This window comes from Necator americanus, chromosome V (genome assembly GCF_031761385.1).
Source record: "Necator americanus strain Aroian chromosome V, whole genome shotgun sequence".
Lineage (NCBI taxonomy): Eukaryota > Metazoa > Nematoda > Chromadorea > Rhabditida > Ancylostomatidae > Necator > Necator americanus.
In genome coordinates this window covers 36,845,307-36,865,976 of record NC_087375.1, presented here as the reverse complement: position 1 = coordinate 36,865,976, position 20,670 = coordinate 36,845,307, and the positions used below count along the sequence as shown (strand labels likewise).

The 20,670-nt window shown below is 36.0% G+C and overlaps 2 protein-coding genes across 3 annotated transcripts; both read left to right on the top strand.

The window, feature by feature from the left end:
- Positions 1 to 1,970: 1,970 nt before the first annotated feature.
- RB195_016308 (uncharacterized protein) lies at positions 1,971 to 3,182 on the top strand (the record flags this gene model as incomplete). The annotated part of the gene is made up of 2 exons (XM_064207404.1): positions 1,971 to 2,011; positions 2,882 to 3,182. The coding sequence occupies 2 exons, from the start codon at positions 1,971 to 1,973 to the stop codon at positions 3,180 to 3,182; spliced, it is 342 nt and encodes a 113-aa protein (XP_064063285.1).
- A 6,345-nt stretch (positions 3,183 to 9,527) lies between these two features.
- RB195_016307 (uncharacterized protein) lies at positions 9,528 to 20,112 on the top strand (the record flags this gene model as incomplete). 2 transcript variants are annotated; one of them, XM_064207403.1, is made up of 10 exons in its annotated part: positions 9,528 to 9,735; positions 11,741 to 11,873; positions 14,476 to 14,517; positions 15,062 to 15,167; positions 15,449 to 15,505; positions 15,567 to 15,643; positions 17,416 to 17,566; positions 17,627 to 17,794; positions 18,301 to 18,417; positions 19,603 to 20,112. In XM_064207403.1, the coding sequence occupies 10 exons, from the start codon at positions 9,528 to 9,530 to the stop codon at positions 20,110 to 20,112; spliced, it is 1,569 nt and encodes a 522-aa protein (XP_064063284.1). The 2 variants fall into 2 exon arrangements, with proteins under 2 accessions (XP_064063284.1, XP_013293163.2); XM_013437709.2 differs by lacking the exons at positions 9,528 to 9,735; positions 11,741 to 11,873; positions 14,476 to 14,517 and having other exon boundaries at positions 15,009 to 15,167.
- Between the last annotated feature and the right edge of the window lie 558 nt (positions 20,113 to 20,670).

Genomic DNA, 20,670 nt, shown 5'->3' with positions numbered 1-20,670 from the left:
CATTAAGGAAGAAAATTTCTTGTAGAGATTATTTATTTTTCCTTCGAGAGTAACACCAGGAGAAATTTAGGAAATGTTCTGGAAAATATCTTAAAAGCCCTCACTTTTCTCATTTTTCACTTGTTGCCTCCATACGGCCATATGTGCTTATTTCTTCAATAAAAAAAAATACATTGCAAAAGAAAAAATTTCAAACTTTTCATCCTTAAACCTACTAAAACTTTTATATTTACAATTTAAATTCTGTGTTTGGCTCTTGAGCAAGGAACAAAAATTTAAAAAAAAATATTTGTTATTTTACAATTTTTAAACATTTCTGATCAATCTATTCTACCATAGATCTTGATTTTTTTCTTCTTCAAGCTAAGTGTTCGAAGTGAATTTAAAAAAATGTGAGGACTACAGTTTTTTTGTAGTTTTCTTCCTATGATTTTCATCTATTTTCGCAAGTGTCTCATTTTTTCGGCCTGATTTTTTGTAATTTTTGACTTTCTAGTTGTTTTTTTTTTGTAATTCTGGAACATTTCCAACGGATCTGATTAAGCAGAAATCTTGATTTTTGAGCGTTTTTCCGTATCCGTACATCTCATTGTGCATATTTTATAATATATATCGTTTTCTGATCAGTAATGAAAAAAAGTTAAATAAAAAAAAGTGATTTAATAACGTCCTAAATTCTGATGTCAGTACACAGATAGAAAGAGCACTTTAGCTCGAAATAGGATTGCGCCCATCCAAAAGAGAAGATTCCTATTTTTTTCAACTACAAATTTATGGATTTTGGCTGAATGCTTCGTGTTTTTTTCCCACCTTTCCATGATTTCATCCCGACAACATTCCAATTGCCGTGCCGTGTAATCGTAAGCTGGTGAAACTTTGTGTGTATCATGTCGGAGGCTCCACTTTTTTCCACTCGTCTAGGAGAATAAGAGTAAACAAATCCTTCAAACTACTCTTTCACCTCTTCCTGAAAAGAATATAGATCATTACAGAACTTTAGATCGAAAGTATTCTCTGATATTTCTCTAATTTCTCCTTCAAACCGCTCTTTTTGCTTTATTTTGTAAATTTGGGCGGTATTCTCCCATGGATCCATTTTTTCAGCTTAGTTGTCTTAGAAGATTCAAACCTTCCCTGAAATGTCTCTCCGAACAGGAAGTGTTATGTTAATCTTTTCCCAGGGGAAATCTTTTATCCTAAACAAGAAAACAACAAGAAAACATAAATACACCATTTTTTATCCTAGATTTTTTTGTTGAGGAAAATTTCTTGAGAGAATTTTTTTTTGTATGGAAGAAAGAACTACAGAAGAGGTTCCAACTCCATAACCAGGAAACATTCCACACATGGTTTTTCTGCCGAAGTTGAAGCACAATTTTGTAATTTTGTGGCCAATTTGTGGCCGACAAGCCATCACATTTTTTCTGTAGTTGACCTTTGTCAAGTATGTGGTCGACCTTCATGGAACTTACGGAACTTGGATGGATGGAAGAATTGTGTGTCCCCGGTGGAACAAGTGCTTCTTCGCGTGTCAAGCACACACCTGACACCAATGTGCTTAAGGCAAACTTGCTGAACAACACGAGCACACCATACGATGTGCCTCTATAGCTTAGAGAATCCAGCAAATGCAAGAAAATATTCCGTTCTTGTAGAGTGAAGAAGAAGGACTAGCCTGTAATAATCCTAGGACAACACGCACACAGAATTAATCGGGTAAAGACTATCAGCAGAACCGGAACAGGCGAAGGTGGATGTACGAAATAAGTCTAAGATCCGGAAATTTTGTACTGGTTTCGTTTCGATGCATAGATCTTCTCAAAAAAATTATTTTCCCATACTCTGAAATTGCATAAAAGTTTCTTGCACTGTCATAGTCCAAGTTTAGAATTTTGCCCTTATTTTGGGTTAGTAGAATTAAATCCAATCATTTAAAAATGGTAGGAAAGAGGCCGTAATAAAGGATAGCTATGAATAGTTTGCTCGAGGGAAAAGAAGAAGAAACCAAGAGGTTAGTGTTACCTGGTTTTGGGCAAACTTATGCCGTCTAAATAAATATCTGCCTCTTATTCAGGGTTTTTGAAAAAAAAAAAACATTTTTTTAAATTAGAATATGCGCGCATCTACTGCTAAAACAAATACGTGAAACAAAAAAAAGTGGTTTTTGTCGAGAAAAGTTTTTTTCTCTTTGCAAGAGCGCATACAGCCTCTCAACACTTGGAGGGAATGTGTTCAACCGGGAAACCGCGACGCATCCTCTTCCTCTGTCTTAGCCATCGGACTCTTCGCTCGCCGAGAAGCGAATGCGCATTGCGTTCATCCGGACAAATAAATTCGACGCCGACAGTACCCATATTCTCAAAACAACGCACATTTTTTTCGGGATCACGACCTAGAACGTCAGGATCAGCGCGATCTAAGCGCTTTTTACCACATATATTGTTTATTCTACAAGGTAAACACACACTGAACACTTCTACTAAACAGTAAACAAGGTTTCCTTACTTTAAATAATTGTTAGGAATATCGAAACTGCCTATTTCATGGAATTGTTAAAGGAAATCGCTGATATTCCACATGTTTCCAGGAAGAACATCTCGGGAAGGGCTGAGCCGTTAGCGGTTAGTCGTGGAAGGAGCGTCCTGAATCACGCTTTCATGCACGATTGGCTTTTTTTTTCATAAAACATATGCTTAAGATCACTAGAACATCCTGAAACTGCATATTCTCACTGTTGGAATTTCTGGAAACTATCCAAGAAATCCTGAACTCCGGTTATTTAGGATCTTTTTTTGTGCATAAGAGCACTGAAACGTTATGTCCTCTTTCTAGAAGAGAACTGCAACCATTAAATCCTCAAACGGGTTATGAGATGATTAAGGACGCTTGGCGAGGATTCCGAAGGAGTTGGAAATCCAGAAAATCTTGTTGCACCACTGGCGTCTGCAACCGCTGCAGCAGCGATGCAGGACGACGACGTGCCTCGCACTCTCGCCCGCTCTCTCACTTTCATCGAGTGGTCCGCGCCGGTCATCGATCGATTTTGTTGGCCGAGTTTTACAATCACATATCGATGTTTTGCTGTTTTCAATCCACGAACATTCAGTCCGGGATCGTCTCGTACGATTCCCACTAGTTCTCTCATATTCGAACTTCACCATCGTTCCAAAAATAATCATTAAAAATCTGATATTCCTTAGTCGAATATCGTAGGATAACCGCTGTGAAATCCAGAAATAACCGCTGTGGGTTCGTGTGCACGATTTCCCGTCATTTCTTTCGTGTGTTTCGGACGAATTCGATGAGTCAGCCGATTTATGCACGATTTTAATGTTCATTTCCATATCTGGTGCACATATCGAGCCCACGAACCGAAAGTGAATTGTTTTCGCCGTCGTCGTCGTCGATTCGTCGGCCGACGATGCCGAGCTACCGGGCAAATAATATTGTTACTGTTTTGCCTTATTAGTTGGTGAGGGTACAGTGCTGTACAACACAGTACAGTATTTTGTGATTGTTTTGGTTAGTCGAACGCAACCGGTCGATTCACACCTCACTGCTGCTGTCCGTCCGTCCGTCCGTCCGTCCGTGCGTCCGTCACGAATCCGTCGGGTGTGTTGTAATTTTTTCTCACCCCAAACATCCCTCTTCATAACGTTCCTCATTCAATTTCACCTCCTCCGATGTTTGCATTCCATTGCTGCCTCGCCCGACGATGATATTTGTGAGGACATCAGCAGATGTCTTCACGGCGACGAGACTTGACCAGTTTTCATTTACATATGCTGGAATTAGAGTGTTTTTTTTACGGATCGCATCTATACGATATCATATTTTCCAAGCATTACGAGTTTCGCATTCCTTTTTGTTCGGGAAGCTGCTATTCCGATATTCCGTGCCGTACCCAGTACCCGCTGCGCTTAATTATTCCATTTTCTAATTTTTCTCACAATTATTTTTGTTTTTTTAAAGAAAATTGATTTACTTAGGTTGTAGTCAAAATTGGTGACTTGACTTTTCTTTATTAACAGTTAATGTTTCGACGTAATCACCTTCGTCAGAGAGTAGAAAATCGAAGCCATAAGTGATTATATTATTTTTATAATTATTTTTATAACGCGACAAAATAGAAAATGATGGAAGGGGTTGTCAACATAACTTACAGAAGGTAATCGCTTTATTTTGTTGTTTCTTTAAGCGAAACAACATTCAGATCATAACCACATGATCTCCACGAAACACCTATGACCTGTGCCGGATCGGAACTTTCCAGAAATTTCGTAACACCTGAGCGAACACACTGCTCCGCTTACCACAAAATACTTCTGTTGATTCACTAATGAAATATAGCACAGGTGGTTATTATTTCATTTTTTATTATTATTTCATTTTTTTTTAATTTTTCGACTAGACATTATTCCATCAAATATTTTTCTTCAAGTCGAAATTTCTTGTGTTATAATTTTCCTCTTGCGTACACTTTCCAATATCGATACTATACTTCGGAAGTAAGGAGTATTCTTAGCCATTAAACCATCATTGATACATCAAAGAATTTTTTTTGTATTTAATACAATTTAAAAAAAAGAAAGTAAAATAAATTCTTTATTTCCGTTCCATTCCCCTTCTAAGGCACAGTGACGTAAAATAAACCGATTGGGATGAAAACTATACATTTTCAACGTTTTCAGGAAAATATTTTCAATCTTAGCCCCTTCATTGTCGAGCTAATAAGCGGAAATATCCAGAAATCCAATATTTTCGATTAAAATTCGTCTATTTTCTATTATATTCGATGCAAACGCTGCGATTCTTCATAATTATAGGTTTTTCTTTTAAACTAGGGACGCCATAATAAATGTGCTTAGGGCTTTGGTTACGCTTATTTACTTCTTCTTCCATTTTTTTTTCGAATATGAATTTATCATCGGAGGGTTTTTTCTCTGTATTTTCTTCTGAATTTTTATTTTTTGAACTTGTATTTATATGCGTTTTCTTATGCTTTTTGATTATTCCACGGTCCTCGTTTTAATCAGAAATTTTTCACGACGGAAAAAGCGACGATGAATTTTTGGACGAATATTAGCAAAAAAAAAGTGCGTAAATATTGTTTGCGTTGAAACACATACGGGAATTTTCCCCTCCGAATTCCAAACATCGAAGCAAATGACGTGAATTTTTGATAAAATTCCTAACTCCGACGTCTTTTCTGGAACTTTGACTGGCATTTCACATACGTTTCCCGACGAAAATTCTTACTCAATGCTGGGATTTATTGATTGCATTGTTTGGACTGACTGCTTGGAATTTGACCTAATGTGGCTCCTTGACTTAATGGCGGGAGCTTATGTCGCTTACCGGTTTCTATTTAAGGTTCATTAGGACCATTACTGCATGACATGAATCCAAAATAATGGATTCCATATCCAGAAAATCCGGCCAACACCTTTGATGTCCACCCAAAAGATCCGCTGCTAGCTTTCCAACGGGAGATCAGGTTGATCTGGGCCACGAACTTGTTGTGTTCTGTGGTAAACAGCACAACAGCGGCGCCTTTTTCTCATAAATATCCGCTAAAAATATCCAGGGAATCGTTAAACACTATTAGAAATATGGTGGATTCGACGTTTGATCCGTTTTCGGATTTTTGGGTTTGGAAACATATGCCTATGATGTCCAAAACGAGAGAATTTATGTGGGAACATAAAAGGCAGCATTTTTGCATCTGCGCTAGGATTTTCTATCGTTTTTCGTCTTTCTGGATTCATTTAAATTTATCGTTTCTTTGTCATTCCATTATTTCCTTATTTTCGTCTTTCTTTGTTTGTTTACTACTTTTCTTAGCTTCATCTTCACGTTCTTTTTCAGTAATTTCTTTGTTTTTAAAGGTTACTGCAGCGATGGGCCATGTAATTTACAGGATAATAATTTATAATCATATAATTTTTCATATTTATTTTTACATTTATATTTCCAATTTTCTTTTTACCATTCGGATTAAATTTTTTTGTCGAAATATTAAAAAAATATAAAATATATAAAAAATAATATATATATATATGAATAAAAAATTTATAAAATATATATAATATATCATGCTATATAATAACGCGCTTAGTCCGTGTGTGTATGTGTGTGTGTGTTTGTCTGTGTGTCACGAAAATACTCCATAATGATGCAAAACTCTGCACCCGTAAGGTGTTGGACCATCGACATGCACTTGATAGGCGAGCAGTCTACCTCTTCACAATTGTCCAAACCTATGTGGAGATGCATCTTGACTTTGATATGACAAGTTAGTTTCTCTCATATGTTAGTGAGGGTAAATAAACTTTTTTGCGAATGCATACTTCCTAATTTTCAAACTATCATGCTGTATAATAACGGGGGTATTCTGTCACGTGTGTGCGCCTCTGTTTGTATGTGTGCATGTCTTAGTCCTTGACATCTCAAAGATATTACAAAAAGAGAGGGAGACGGATACCATGGCGTCGGTTTGGTGCACTGGAGCCCCAACGCGGTAAAATGGAGTCAGACGGGTCCTGCGCCGTCGAATTCGTGGCCGGGAGCCAGATAGCATCGGATTGGTGCGCGGGAGCCCCAAGTAGAATTGGTTTCTGTGGTTCCTTCTCATATCTATTTCCCAGCATGTCTTCCTGATTCTGCTAACATTCTTCCTTCAAAAAAAGAAAACGCACGTACGAGCGGCTGATTAAATGCAATACATAGTAGCCAACAGTTTACGCGATCTGACGTAGAACGTTATTTTTATCACTACGATAGTGATATTCGCTTCATCTGATTTTAGCACATCATTCTTTGCTAATAGTGGAGAACGGAGGAAACTCAGACTTTGAATGATGTTTCCAAATTGTGGAGGTTTGAAAGAAACATAGATGTAAAATCAAGATCGATTGTTCTCCAAATATAGAACTGAGCGTTTAGAGAAAATCTTTCATCTGTGCTTAAATTTTCGGGTTAAAAAAAACTGAAGAAAGCGTTGATAGAAAGAAGCAATTGTAATTTTACAAAAGTGTCACCAATGTTATTTCTTTTTGATCGGTGAAGCTGAGCGAAGCGAACAGCAAAAAAAGGTCCGGCTTTAGCCGGACGTTCAGGCTGGTATATATATAACATATATAAAATGTATAAAACAGCAATCACGAAAAGATCAAATAACCTTCAAATGTTTATGAAGTAGGATATAGTTGTAGTACTGAAATATTAGGGCGCGTTTAGCGTAGTCGGTAAAAGGTTCCTCTGTCTCTCGACGATCGATCAGAGGTTCGAGTCCGCTCTGGTACTCAGCAAGTCATCCTCAAGCGATTCTGAATTGGAGTAAACGTGGGGGCGCATCCCAAGCGGATTGATTAACCCCACACACTTTATCCTTCACTGAAATATTTTCATTTCATTGTGCAATTTCCGTGGTATTCTTGGATATTTATGCTTTTTTCCAGTTCACGTTGAGTCGTATGCCTGCAAAAAAAAGAGAAAAACAAACAAGCAAAGCAAACGTTGCGAATATTGCTCGTTTCAAACATATACAATAAAAATGGAACATGTCCAATACGAAACTGTTTTTTCTAAAACAATGGAAAAAAAGAAAAGAAAAAAAGGACGGTGATGTTGTATATGATTAAAATCGAAGGATCCTTTTTCAGATATCCACAAATCTATCGGAATATTCCACATTGGTATATTGGTAAATATATGATAAAAATTATATGACACGAATTATAAATGATTATAAAATTAATTATTAATTAGTTATTATAAATGATATGACAATTTATATGATAAAAAATATGACAAAATAAAAACTCTTCGATTACGGTAAATTTCTTCACTTCAAAAGACTGTTATCTTGTCTTTTATTATCACTATTATTATTATTATTATTATTTTATTATTATTATTCTGTTCATTATTTGTGTTGATTCCATTCAACTTCTCCCGAAATTAGGAATTTTTACTTAATTTAATTTTAATTTTTTGGTAAGGGAATAATGCGACAGTTGCTTACGGATACACTGAAGTGTATCCGTAAGCAACTGTCGCATTATTCCCTTACCAAAAAATCAGGTTAGGAACCGGTAATGGAATATGTCGGGGTTCTGGAATGTTGCAAATATTTTACACTATTTAAGCGATATTTATTTGCATAGGTTACTTAACCCTTAACTCTGTAGTATTTTTTTGTAATAATTAAATTAGATAATTATTAAACCAGATTATAATTAAATGGAGGACCTAGAAAAAGTCAGATTTTGCCTTTAGATGTTTTTCTTCTCTCATTCATGTTTTTCTTCTCTCATTCTTTCGTTCTTTTCAGGGATTGTTTATTCTCCTACTTCCTCGATTCATTTTGTTTATTTCCCTTTGTTTTTCTTCTTAGTTTTTGTCTTCTTTTTTCTCCTCAAATTTCTGTCGATAACGCTTGCTGTTTATTTGCGTCAGACGGTTTTTATTAGGTGCTATTGCACATAGAGTCACATGCAGTGTTCAACATCGTTGTTACCGCTGCTGCTGCTTTCTTGATGTGACCATTTGGAATGAATTGCATATGTTTGTACAGCTGTGTAAGTATGTATGCGAATAGGAAAATGTGCAAAATCTCTCCGGACCCATCATTCCAAATCCCAACGAATTCCTCCTTTGATTTCATCCATTTAGCCACCGGACTCTTTTGAGTTCGGTGGCTACTAAAAAATGAGACAAAAAATGACGATTTTTGTCTCATTTTTTTCAGTATTTTAATAATTGTAAACTACTTTATTAAAATTGTTTTCTCATATCGTTTTTTTTACATTATTATTATTATTATTATTATTATTATTATTATTATTATTATTATTATTATTATTATTATTATTATTATTTGCACCTATCATCACGATATTCTCTATCGCTAATTGTTTTTTTTTATTATTTTGTGTTTGATTTTGTTTCTAATTTCAATTGAGCGAGATCTTCTACCGCATGGAACGAGTTTGTTTATATAAACTTGGACATAATATAAACAAAACCATTTGTATAGGGAGCTATATGAATATCATATATATTATATACTTATAACAAATTATAATAATGATATTAATATATAAACATAATAATGCAGCGGGTGTGGCGCAGTCGGTTGGAGGTCTATTGTAGCCACACGGTCGATGGTTCGGAACCGTCCTAGTGCAGACTAAGCTTTCCATCCCTCCAGTACCAAGCAGTAAATGAATCATGTATTTGTTTTTTAGTGTAGTATTTAGTTTTAATGTAGTGTAATAATAATTGAGTTAATTAAAACAATTAATATATTAATTGTAGCTGTATTGTGTTGTAATTATATTTATTAATTAACATATTGCATAATAAATTTTATGACTTTATATTTATAGTTTTTTATCAATATATATCTGATAAACTTTTATTTATTTCATGTACGACTAGTTTGTAGGACAGCTCTCTTTATTTTTTGCTTTATTTTTTGGTATTTTAATAATTGTGAGCTATTTTATTGAGATTATTTTCTCATGTCGTTATTTTTTACATTATTATTACTATTATTACTATTATTATTATTATCTTTATTATTATTATTATTATTATTATTATTATTATTATTATTATTATTATTATTATTATTATTATTATTATTATTATTATTATTATTATTATTATTATTATTATTATTATTATCATTATTATTATTATTATTATCATTCATCATCACGATATTCCGTATCACTGAGTCTTTTCTTTATTATTTTATGTTTGATTTTGTTGCTAATTTAATTTTTTTTATTAAATCAAGAAATTTGGTCAATTTCCTACACTTACATTGCGATATTTGTCACCTATCAGATGTAGGTCTATTGACATTCCGGAAAAAAAAATTCCAAGGAAAGGAAAGTTTGTTCAGTAAACAAGTGTATCACTTGTATAGTTTTCAACTGCCAAATGTTGTTTTGCCTCGCGCTCTTCCTTACCGATCTGTTTTTTATTTGATCGGTTATTTTTTAAAAAATTTTGTTTCGATTTTGTGCGTTTATACTCGAACCCCATCGCATGAAGGTTCAAAATTTCTTTGTATACCCTTAGTACTACAGTATGAATTTGTTGTCAATTTGATTCTGTGCGACTTATACTCAGGAATAGGAAATCGTTACACTGTGGGACCAAGAGGAAATATCCTTTTTCCACGAATCTGACTCGTTTTTTTTCTGTTCCTCTCAGATTTTCTCTTTAAAGTCATTTTCCTCTTCTGTTGAACTCGTCTCTTCTTTAATTTTATTTTGTTTTAATTTTTTAAATTTGTTTTATCTACTACAATACGACATTGTGAAAAGATTGCTACATCAGAAGCTATGAAAAGAAAGTCCACGTTTTCGTGGATGAGGACTTTTGTTAGTTAATAAGAGGCTAATGCTTTCAGGCTTTTATTCGTAGATATAATAATAGCACTAATAAATAGTGGGTATAAGTAATAAGTCATGATAAATTTTATTGCTTTTTATTTTATAATTTTTTACTGATATATAATGAATTTTTAATTAAATTAAATCAAATTGAATTTAGGAAAAATCTCCTCTCAATTTTTACGACCGGAAATTTGAATACGCTAAATGATGGCTGCATATTTTCATTTTCATAGAGGAGGTTTGATCAAAGTTTCCTGCGTCAGGTACCCTTCCGGAAAATTCTGTCACTGATTCACGGACAGTCTGCAGCTTGCTGAACTGATGTTGTTGCTGATTTCAGCGATAAAAGAAAAATCTGCTCTCGATTTCCGAACAAACCAGCTGGTATCAAAGCACCATGATTTGAAAAATTCCAAATACTTCTGGATTTCCCCCAGCAATCTCGCAAAAATTATCGGCAATGCTGTACCAGATAGAAAACCGGCTCTCTACAGCGGTCCAGAACCGAAAATTGTTGTTCTGCTGGGTAAAGTAGTTACAAAGTTTCTGGAAATGCTAATGGATCCAAGAGAAGAGAAAAAAGACTGACAATAAGCGATAACTGCGATCCGCATATCTGTCTAAACTGTCACTTCAACTGGTTTTTCACAAAATATTACAACGATCCCTTCCGTCAGGTAATCGTTGCAGCCTACTGGATTTCTTTCGTTTCGCTTAGCACTTCAGTTCGTGGATTTGTGTCGAAAAGTTGGCTTAACTTTTCCCTTTGAAACTTGTTAGTACTAACTAACAACACAGATTTCCTCGTTTTATTTTTGTTTTCTTGGCTTCGAAACTGCTGTAGCAAAGGCGTATTATCGATCGATGTGATCAAGTCGACATTTTGACGGTGGAATCTGTGGATTTTAGGACTTTTTAGGCTTATCGTAGAGCTGCTTTGAAACCTGATTGAACGAAATTGCAGGTTTGGTTGTTTGGTGGGTTAAATTTAGCTGATTTGTCCGGCACAGACGTTTCCAGAACTATTTTGCCTCCAAACTACCTTCAGGGATCCCAGTTGCCTGTAGGAGTTTGCGGACTTTGTGCCGGATGCGATGCACTTTTTCCGAGAAGTAGTGCGTTTTCTTCCACTTTACTTGGGTCCCTTATTCTGGATTTTTTGCTGCTGGTTGGGCTCGACCAAGACTACGAATATGGTGGCCTCAGTATTTATTAACTAGTTATTTAGTTGTTTACTTGTTTGTTTGCTACTTCTTCTACATAGAACCCTCTTGAAGTGAAATGAAAATTTTGAAAATCAGCAAATGTGACCTTGTTCTTCATAGAATTAAGGATAAAGGACAAAATCTCTGGTGTTGACCAGTCCTTTTTCGGCTCCGTCAAGGAGTTCGACTTCAATCCTGAATCGTATGATGTCCTTTTCGACTCCGCCAATGCTTTGGACTTCAATCCTGGATGGTTTCACGTTTATAAACATCTATGCGGGACATATAATGATTTTTTGGTCGAACTAGTGTTCATTTCAGCATTTCTGTCCTTCAAGATAAATTTGATACGAATTTATCAAAAGTTGAATGTTAGGCCTTGAGCCGTCATCGAACCATCCACATCTTAGACGTTGTGGTGACCTTTTACCATTGCGCTACAGTTGCCGTCACCGAAACATAGAACTTTTCACGGAATTATCATTCGATATTCAATGAGATGCACCAAATCCTATTTTGGACCAAAAGAGAGTTGTTGCTTCATAAAAATAAATGGAAAGTTATCATATCTATTGGTAATATCATTCCTTGTGCAATTAATTAATTGAATCCTCTATGTGGTGTTTGAAAAGAGTCATTCTCGTAGCGAGCCAATCACGTGCGTCCTCAACAAACACGGCTATTGGTCCTTGTTTACTGGTCGGCTATTGGTGGATTTGGGCATAAGAAAAAGGAGCTGAAACCACTATTTTTCTCTCATTTTTGCACTTCTTTCCGTTTTCACCTTCTTCTACCATGTGATGTTTTGAAATTCGAATTTTCACATCCTTGTTTTTGTTGTTGTTCTTAATTTCGATCAATTTGTATAAACTCTATGTGATGGTTCGTGTCGTGAAGGCGCTGCGATTGTTTACGACATTTTCGATTTCTAGTTTCAGATCAATCTTTGCCATCTGGAAGAAAATCAATCACGGCACTATTATAAACCTGTTCTCTTGGGACATTTTATTAATTTGAAGCCATTCGGTGTAGCAGAAGAAATTTTCATACTTTCCGCTCCATATCTTCTTTATTAGTGAACCTCAACATCTAGTTAGAAAACTCCTGTTTCTACAGTCTTATCGATCAATAAAGTGAACGATTTTCTTGGAAATTCCTCGCATAAATTTTGCGGGAACAGCTGTTTCTTATCTATTTGTGCACTGATTTTTGTTGTTCTCCCTGAAGTAGAAGTTAGACGCTGTAAATTGGCCTTCGTTAAGGTGTTGATGAAAATTTTGAAGGTGAAAGATCAAATTCGGATTTTCAATCTTTCTTCTAAATGTTTTAAATTAATATTATCATTAATTGTTAGTAATATAGCAAGGATTAGGAATGTTAGAATAATTTGGGGCTATGATAAACACTACGGTAACCTACGTCACATTATTAAGTGCTATTCCTTTCCCTTCCATTCCCAACCAAAATTCACTAAATGTCATTTTTTATCCAGAAAACATCAAATTTTGTTCGTATTTTGTTGTATTTTGCTGTTGTTTGTATTTCGTATTTTTTTATGGTTTACTGGAACCAGTGGACCTAGAAACACTCCAGAATCTGAGTTTAGTTTTGTCGTTAGAATTAAATCTAAGCAAAGTTGAATTCTTTTTAAATAAGATCCAACGATATCCTGAGAAAAAGCGGGTAGCTGATGTTTGGATATGGATCTCCTCTCATAAAATAAAATGATTTTTCTGTAAAATTCTCTCCTTTCTTTCGGTTTTTTTTTTTATCATAACGGAAGTTTTGAGGTAGATGTGGGAATTTTTCAACATTTTTTCGTTTTTCTGATTCTTTATACAGGTGCACTTACAGACTATATTTTGCAGAATGAAAAGTGGATCGATCTGAGTTCGTTTTGTGAAGAACGGAAAAGTAAACAGATCGAGTAAAAAAAAGAGAGCAGTACACAAACTGAGTCAATTCCGTCTGCTACTGGAAATGTTCGAGAATGTCTGTGTTCCCATTTCTCCAAGTTTCACAGCCAGCACTTAGTTCTACCCTAATCCTTGATATTTGAAGAATAAGAGACGAAGTCCGTGGCATTGGGCGATCATTGATTTTTTTGATTCCTTCGCGAATACACCGTTGCGCGGCATATGTATGGATGGATGTCAGGGATTTCTCTGCATATTTTTCCAAATTTGGAAGCTCTCCGACATCCATGTGCCCGAAAACTTTTCGAAGTTCCTTTTTTTTAATAGCAGTTTAGACATAAAGTAGTCCTTTAGAACGTTAGAGACCCAAATTATCAAGTGTTAATCCTCCTACATGCAAATTTAAATCTAAAAAAATACACATAATATTTTTTAGATTTAAGTTGTAATTGTGTGTATTTATTTTTTTTTGTAAAAATATACATAATATTTTTTTGTTGGATTATATACAACAAAATCTATGCTAGTTGTGGACATGGAAAACCTTTTCCACGAAAAATGAAAAAGAAAAAAATAGAAAGAAAATTAAATTCTTGAATTCTTGGACTATGTGTGTTTGAAATCAAGCAGCTCATTGGTTTCCCATTGATTTAATTTGGTCCACTCCTGGAGATTCTGACGGTTTGCGACGGATTAATTTGTCAGTAACGGATTCTGAGACAGAATTGGTACTGTACAACAAATCCACAACAATATTCATGTTCCCCCTCGTCATTTTCATTTTTTTAACAGAGAATTTCTCGCTTTTCTGGACTTTTCTTCTTTTTCTGTGTATATAGCTCTTTTAATGGTTTATTCTAAATATAATATGTTCATTTCCATTGTTTGGTTGACCTCCTGAATGCTCTGTAGCTAATTGGTCGAGTAATTTAGTTTCAGGAATGACCTAAAGAGAAAAAAAAATGCTTACTACAGTAACTGGTCAGTCGTGGTTTTTTTTTCTGGATTTTTTTTTTTCGAAAACTTTCAGAAATTTGTTCGTTTGCTATAGAGCTCTGCGAAAAGTTTTTTCTTTCCAATGTGCTTCTTTCTCTTTTTTTTTTGAAGATTTGTTAGAATAATAAGAATATTAGAAGAAGATATCGATTTTTCCCAGAGAAATATTAGAAGAAAATAGGCCAGGATCATGATCTATACATTGATTAGTGTTTTTAGAAATTTTCGTTAATTAATGCAAGGAAATCTTCAAGTAATTATCCAGAAAATTGGGGCCGATCCGACGATCTAAACGAAATCGGTGTCTGGCAATATTTCATATAAACAAACCAATTAAATCATCGTTCATGGAAAATTTGGAAAAATCCTCGATTTTCGTTCGTCCATCGCCGTTCGTTCGTTCGTTCGTTTGTCTCTGTAGAAGTAACGTCCGTAGATCCACCGCTCTTTGATTGACAGTTCATAATCGCACACGCATGGCTCCATGGCTGATCGCCTCAGGCACATTACAGCGCGATTTTCTTTACAGGTGGATGGAGCGGGAAAGTAGGCATTCGAAGGAGGAAGAGGAGGAATTGGACCGGAAGATAGCTCAAATAAGGGAAAAGAACCTTAAGATCGAGGAGAGGAAGAAGGTAGGAATAGATCTGTCATAGATCCACCATGCAATCAATCGATAATCGCAGTTTTTTTGGTACCCGAGCGTGCTTAACGTTGTTCTTGACATCTTTTGCCCAAGTGAAAAACTCCGACTTTTGTCTTTTGATTAACGATTAGACCCTTAAACTCTTCCTACTGCGTTGATTTTCGATAAAACAGCTGTATATTTTTTAGGAAATGACTAAAGTTTCCTAAAATTTCTGGTTTAGCGTTAGTAAGATTAGTTCTTAGTTTTGAAAAAAAAAAACTCATTAAGGAAATTGATGCGGATCGTGCGAACTACACCGATGAGCCACCGCGAAAACCTTCGAAAGTAGGTGACCTTCGGAAGTTTTTTTTTCGCTTCCCCATAAACCAAACAACATTTTTTTTAGCCCTCTCCTCCTCGCACCGGCAATAGCAAAACAGCTAAAGGCGAATGGGACAGAGAATGGGACCATGGCAAAACGCCGTGAGGCTTTTTTTCCGCTTCTTAGCAATATCTTTTGAGAAAAATCACTGAAAAAAAAAATCCAGAAAACATGTCAATTTTAAAGATTTTTTGGATTTGTTCCTTTGGCACAGTAGTTTTCTGGCCGTATGCTGGATTTTCTATCTGGAATGGAACCACAAAATCAAAATCAGACCCATGTCCAGAGACTTTTTCGTCCGGAGCCGATCACGATGCTTTTTCTGCGTTACCGTGCGTCCGATCTGCGCAACGTTGCGCTCCCAGCCTTGTTCTTCCTTCATCAGTGCGAAATATTCTCTGCTAATTAGTGGAAATGCAAATTTTCAATTCAGGACCGGAGAATAATCCGGAAAATTCCAATAAAAAACTTTCAATGCAATATCGGAGAATAATCCATAAATTTCCAATGAAAAACCCTTCTATCTGCCTCTTTGGTGCTTTTCGGTCCCAAAGATCGAGTCCATGAGGAGGTCCTGTCTGAAACAACAACGATAATTTTTTTGATGCTCATATCAGATGGAAAAATGTCACTGCATCTATCTTACACAAAGAATGATAGCGTTCGGATCGGAGCGGAGTCAGACGTTGGTTGCTGCCCGCACTTCATCACGCGCTGTTGTTTACAGGGTAGTGCCGACAGATGATCCCGGAAACATTTGAGAGATGGTCGATCAATGGATACCGTAGCCAGGGCTGTTGTCGGGTCAAAACGACATGAAGCATGGTGCCGGATGTGGTCCCCACGCGATCCTATCCGCTGCGCTCCTCGCGCCGCGCCGCTTCGAGCGCAGCCGCTTACGCAACTGTGCTGTGTTTTATGTCGTTTTGACCGTAATATATGTTTAAATCTTCATAATTAAACGCACGGAACGATCTCATGCGTATAAATTTGAAGCTGAACTCCACGAATCAGGTATCCGCTCGCCGATCCATATTGAACGGATGATTTTTGGTTGTCTCACAAATCCCAGACGGAGGGAAATATTTCAACAGTTATTATAAACACTCACAAGTTTTTGGAATTCAGTGATAGAATTCCAGAACTTGCAGAACCAGCTCCAAGATTTGGATTCAGGAACACTCGGTTGCTCGGTAAAACACAGGTGTTGGCGCTTTTGTGTAAGGATGCCCAATTAAGGATAAAAAGCGTGAAAGTACTGCCGTTGATCAATTTGTATTCGGGTTGTTGGGATCGTATCAGATGTGGAGCTATTGCAACGCACCACCGTTGCGCCCCGCCCCCGTATGCGATTCGTCCGAATGAATAATTGGAAACGGAGTCCATTCCACGCCAGATTCGTGAGGTGATGCCTTTAACAAAAAAATGGTTCTGAAGAGTTCAAGAAAGTATATCGGGCCTAAAAACACTTGGAGAGGTCAACTGATGCATTTAGGGGAGTGGTCAGCTGATGTACTTAGGAGTGTTTAATCCTCCCTTTAAGGCTTGGTACCAATTTATCAACCCCCTAAAGAGGAAGGGAGCTGGTTTGCATTGGGATGGTTTCGAACCATCGATGACGTAGTCATAGCGGAACCTCTTACCATTGCGTTACACCCCTTGCCACCTTATCATAAAATCATAACCAGCGCCATGGCTTTAATTTTTTCTAATGCTGATACTTTGCATTTTTTAAGAAGAAGAAGAAATTTTTGAAAACGTGATAGGTGATGAGGTAATAAGTAAGTTTTTACAAAATAGATAATATTTGCATAGTTGGTTCCATTTCTTACTACATTTATGAAATTTCTGGTTGAATCGCCGATATTTTTAGTGCTGAAACATGGCGTGAGAATGTGCCGTCCATAGATATTCTGAGGAAACCGTCTGGCCGTGGCGGACATCAACGGTCCGCGAATCGTGGTCAACGCGGCGGTCAAAAGTCCCGAGGTGCAACACGTGCTGACGGAGCGCAAAACCCTCAGGTCGCATTTATTCGTTTCATTTCTTCAATTAGTAATTTACTCAATATTTCATCTGTTCAGGTAAACAAAGGAAGCCGTTTGGAGGGAAGAGTAAGCGTTCAACAGCAAGAATCGACAAACTTCAGAGGTAGAGGTCGTGGCCGAGGTGGCGCACGTCATCAGGATCGCAACGCGACGCATACCGATGGAGAGCTGAAGAATAATGGGAAAAATCTCGACACAAACAAGGTTTGTAGCGTTTTAGTCTGCCTGGCACACTGCCCCTTCCCCGAGCCTTGCACCAATCCTGATTTGGTGGCTGGATAACACCGGCGCAAGGAATTCTGCTTGATTCTGATTGATTGCCAATCACTTTTTGTGCAAATAATCAAATTAGGCCGAGTACTGAACCGTAATCTGCCGTACTTATTTTTTAAAAAAATGGACGTACTACTTAAGGCTCCATTGCGTATTTATATTTTATTATTAATATTATTATTATTTAACATATTTTTATTTATTAATTATTTTATTTATTAACAACATTATCTTATTCCTATAGATTTTTTACTGTTTATTTTCTTATTTTATTTTTTCTTCTTTTTTAATATTATTATTGGGATTTACGTCAGTAATATTTTCGGCAACTACTTGAACTAAAGTTACTGTTTCCGCTCCAAAAATATAGTTGAAAAATCCTCGATGGGATCGAAACATCGGACTAACGATTCACGAGAATTCTGCTCTTCTTGCAGAATGAATCTGCGCCGTCAAAACAACATCCGCGTAACATGCGACGGAACGCAAAGACTTCTATGAGTAGCAAAGAAGACTCGGCGGCTAAAAATCCAGTCGTTAGAAAGCCAACAAAAGTAAGACTCATTATTCCCTCCTTTTTTTGATTGAAAAATTCAACGCACTGAAAAAAAAGGTGTAAAACAGAACGGCATGCGGCATAAAACATTGTACGAAATGGTACGAAAAAAAAAATTAAAATGCTGCATCTGCTGTTCCAAGTTGATGTCAAGGTCCGCTCTTCCGTATTCGAGATTTTTTTTGCAAAGAAAATTATCGAAGTGTTCCATTTGTATCCTTTGTAACAACGACGAAATCCGAAAAAACGTAGGATTTTTAGGAAGTTTTGGAAACGACAAAAATGAAAATGTAAGAAACTCTGTTCCCCCTTAAGCCATTCAAAAACAACAGGTGTCCATTTAGGTAGGATCCGAAAAATTAATTTTGTAATTTCCTGAAAACGTGACATCACCTGAGATTCATCTAAAAATGTTTATCGATGACGAAATCGTTTGGGTCTGCTTGTGATTTCTCACTCTGATCTACTTTCAGAGCTGATCAAAGTGAATTTTTAATTTCTTTCGTAATAAGAGCACAACTAGTTTCCATAACTTTTATTTTGTTCCTTAACGACTCAAACCACTTTTTTCTAATTATACAGAATTTTATTTGATGCCTACTGGTTTACATGATGGAAAATTTTCAATTTTAGATTATTGCAGCCTTTTGTTGAACAAAACGACAGCATCATCTCATCTCGGTCTTTTTTGACATGATATTTATTTATGATTTTTGATTGAATTGAAATTGAAAAGTTGAAATTGAAATTGATTTTGAAATTTGAAGAATGAAATTTGAAAAACTGAAATCTGAAATTGAAAAATTCAACATTAACGCAAAATGGCCGGCTTAGTAAAGTGTTTTATCGTCTGAAAAAATTTTCCCGATTATTCAGATATTCTGGCGGTTTTTTTCGAAATAATTTCCAAGTGCTTACTTTAAAGCTTACAAAGAATTTGGTTCGTAATAAAACGGTCATGTTTTTTTTCGGATTTTCTCCATTTCTTTATAACTTTCAAACCGTGAACTCGTAGTTGAGCGTATAAAGTGAAAAGTTTTATTTCATACTTTAATGAAGTATATGTATTTTTGGAGGAATTTCAGCTGAACAGCGAAAAATCACGTGAGTAACTGGAACACATCCAAATAAAATCCGAAATTTTTCCTAATTTTGCTCCTCTCTGGTAATATTTCCGTTTCAGAGACGTTATACGGAAAAATACGAGATCAAGAAATTGTTGAGAAGAATTGTGAATAAGGTGGAGAAGAATGAAAGGAAAGAAAAACAGGCGAAAGTACGTGCAGAACGAGAAGCGCATTCAGATGAGCCTAAAGGTGAAGTGGGAAAAGAGGCGAAAGAGGTGAAAGAGACGACGCCAACAACGAAAACTCCCGTGAAATCACCGATCACATCGGAAACGTCGACTGTGGAATCAGCGTTGAAGTCGACGGTGGAGCCGCCGTTGAAGGCCGCGGTAGCTGTGGAAGAAGCGCCGAAACCCGCCACAAATAATGTCGTCGTTGAGGTGCCGGAACCGACGGAATCGAAGGCGGCGAATAACGTGAACGATAAGGTGAAAACGTTGTCCGTGGAGCCGGAAACGACGACGACGACGACGACGACCACAAAGAAAACCGACACGACGGCTGACGCAAATCAAAACGTCATAAAACTCGTCGAAGAAAAGGTGCTTCATATTCAAATGTCTTAAATACGGTATTATTGCTACTATATTTCGTGTAATGAATGCAATGTTGCTCTTACGTTGTCTGTGATTTCAGCCAGCCTTAGTCATCAGTCATCTGTTTTTTTTTTCCAATAATATTTCATGTATAATTTCGCTTAGCTTAAAGTATATGTACATACCAAGCTTATAAATAAATTCTTTGGGCTTTAATCAAATACAAAGCAAGAAAAAATGGCTAAATTACTTATTTTGTAGTGAAAATTTCACCCAAATATTGTTTAAGGAATAAAATAAATAAAATCTACAATAAATTAAAATAAAATAAATAAAATAAATAGTCGATATGAAGACCCTGTTAGGAATCAGGAAAATGATAACGTTTTTTTTTACCAACCACTTTTTCCATTATTTCGTACCGCATATTAATTTAATTTTTCCAATTTTTCAGTCATTACCTCATGCTAAGGTGATACTAAGATCCACAGAACAATAGCAAAAACTCCAGATTATCAAAGATTATTCATGATTATCGGAAAAAAGTTCATTTTAATTTTACGACGAAAATTTTACAATTTATTAATT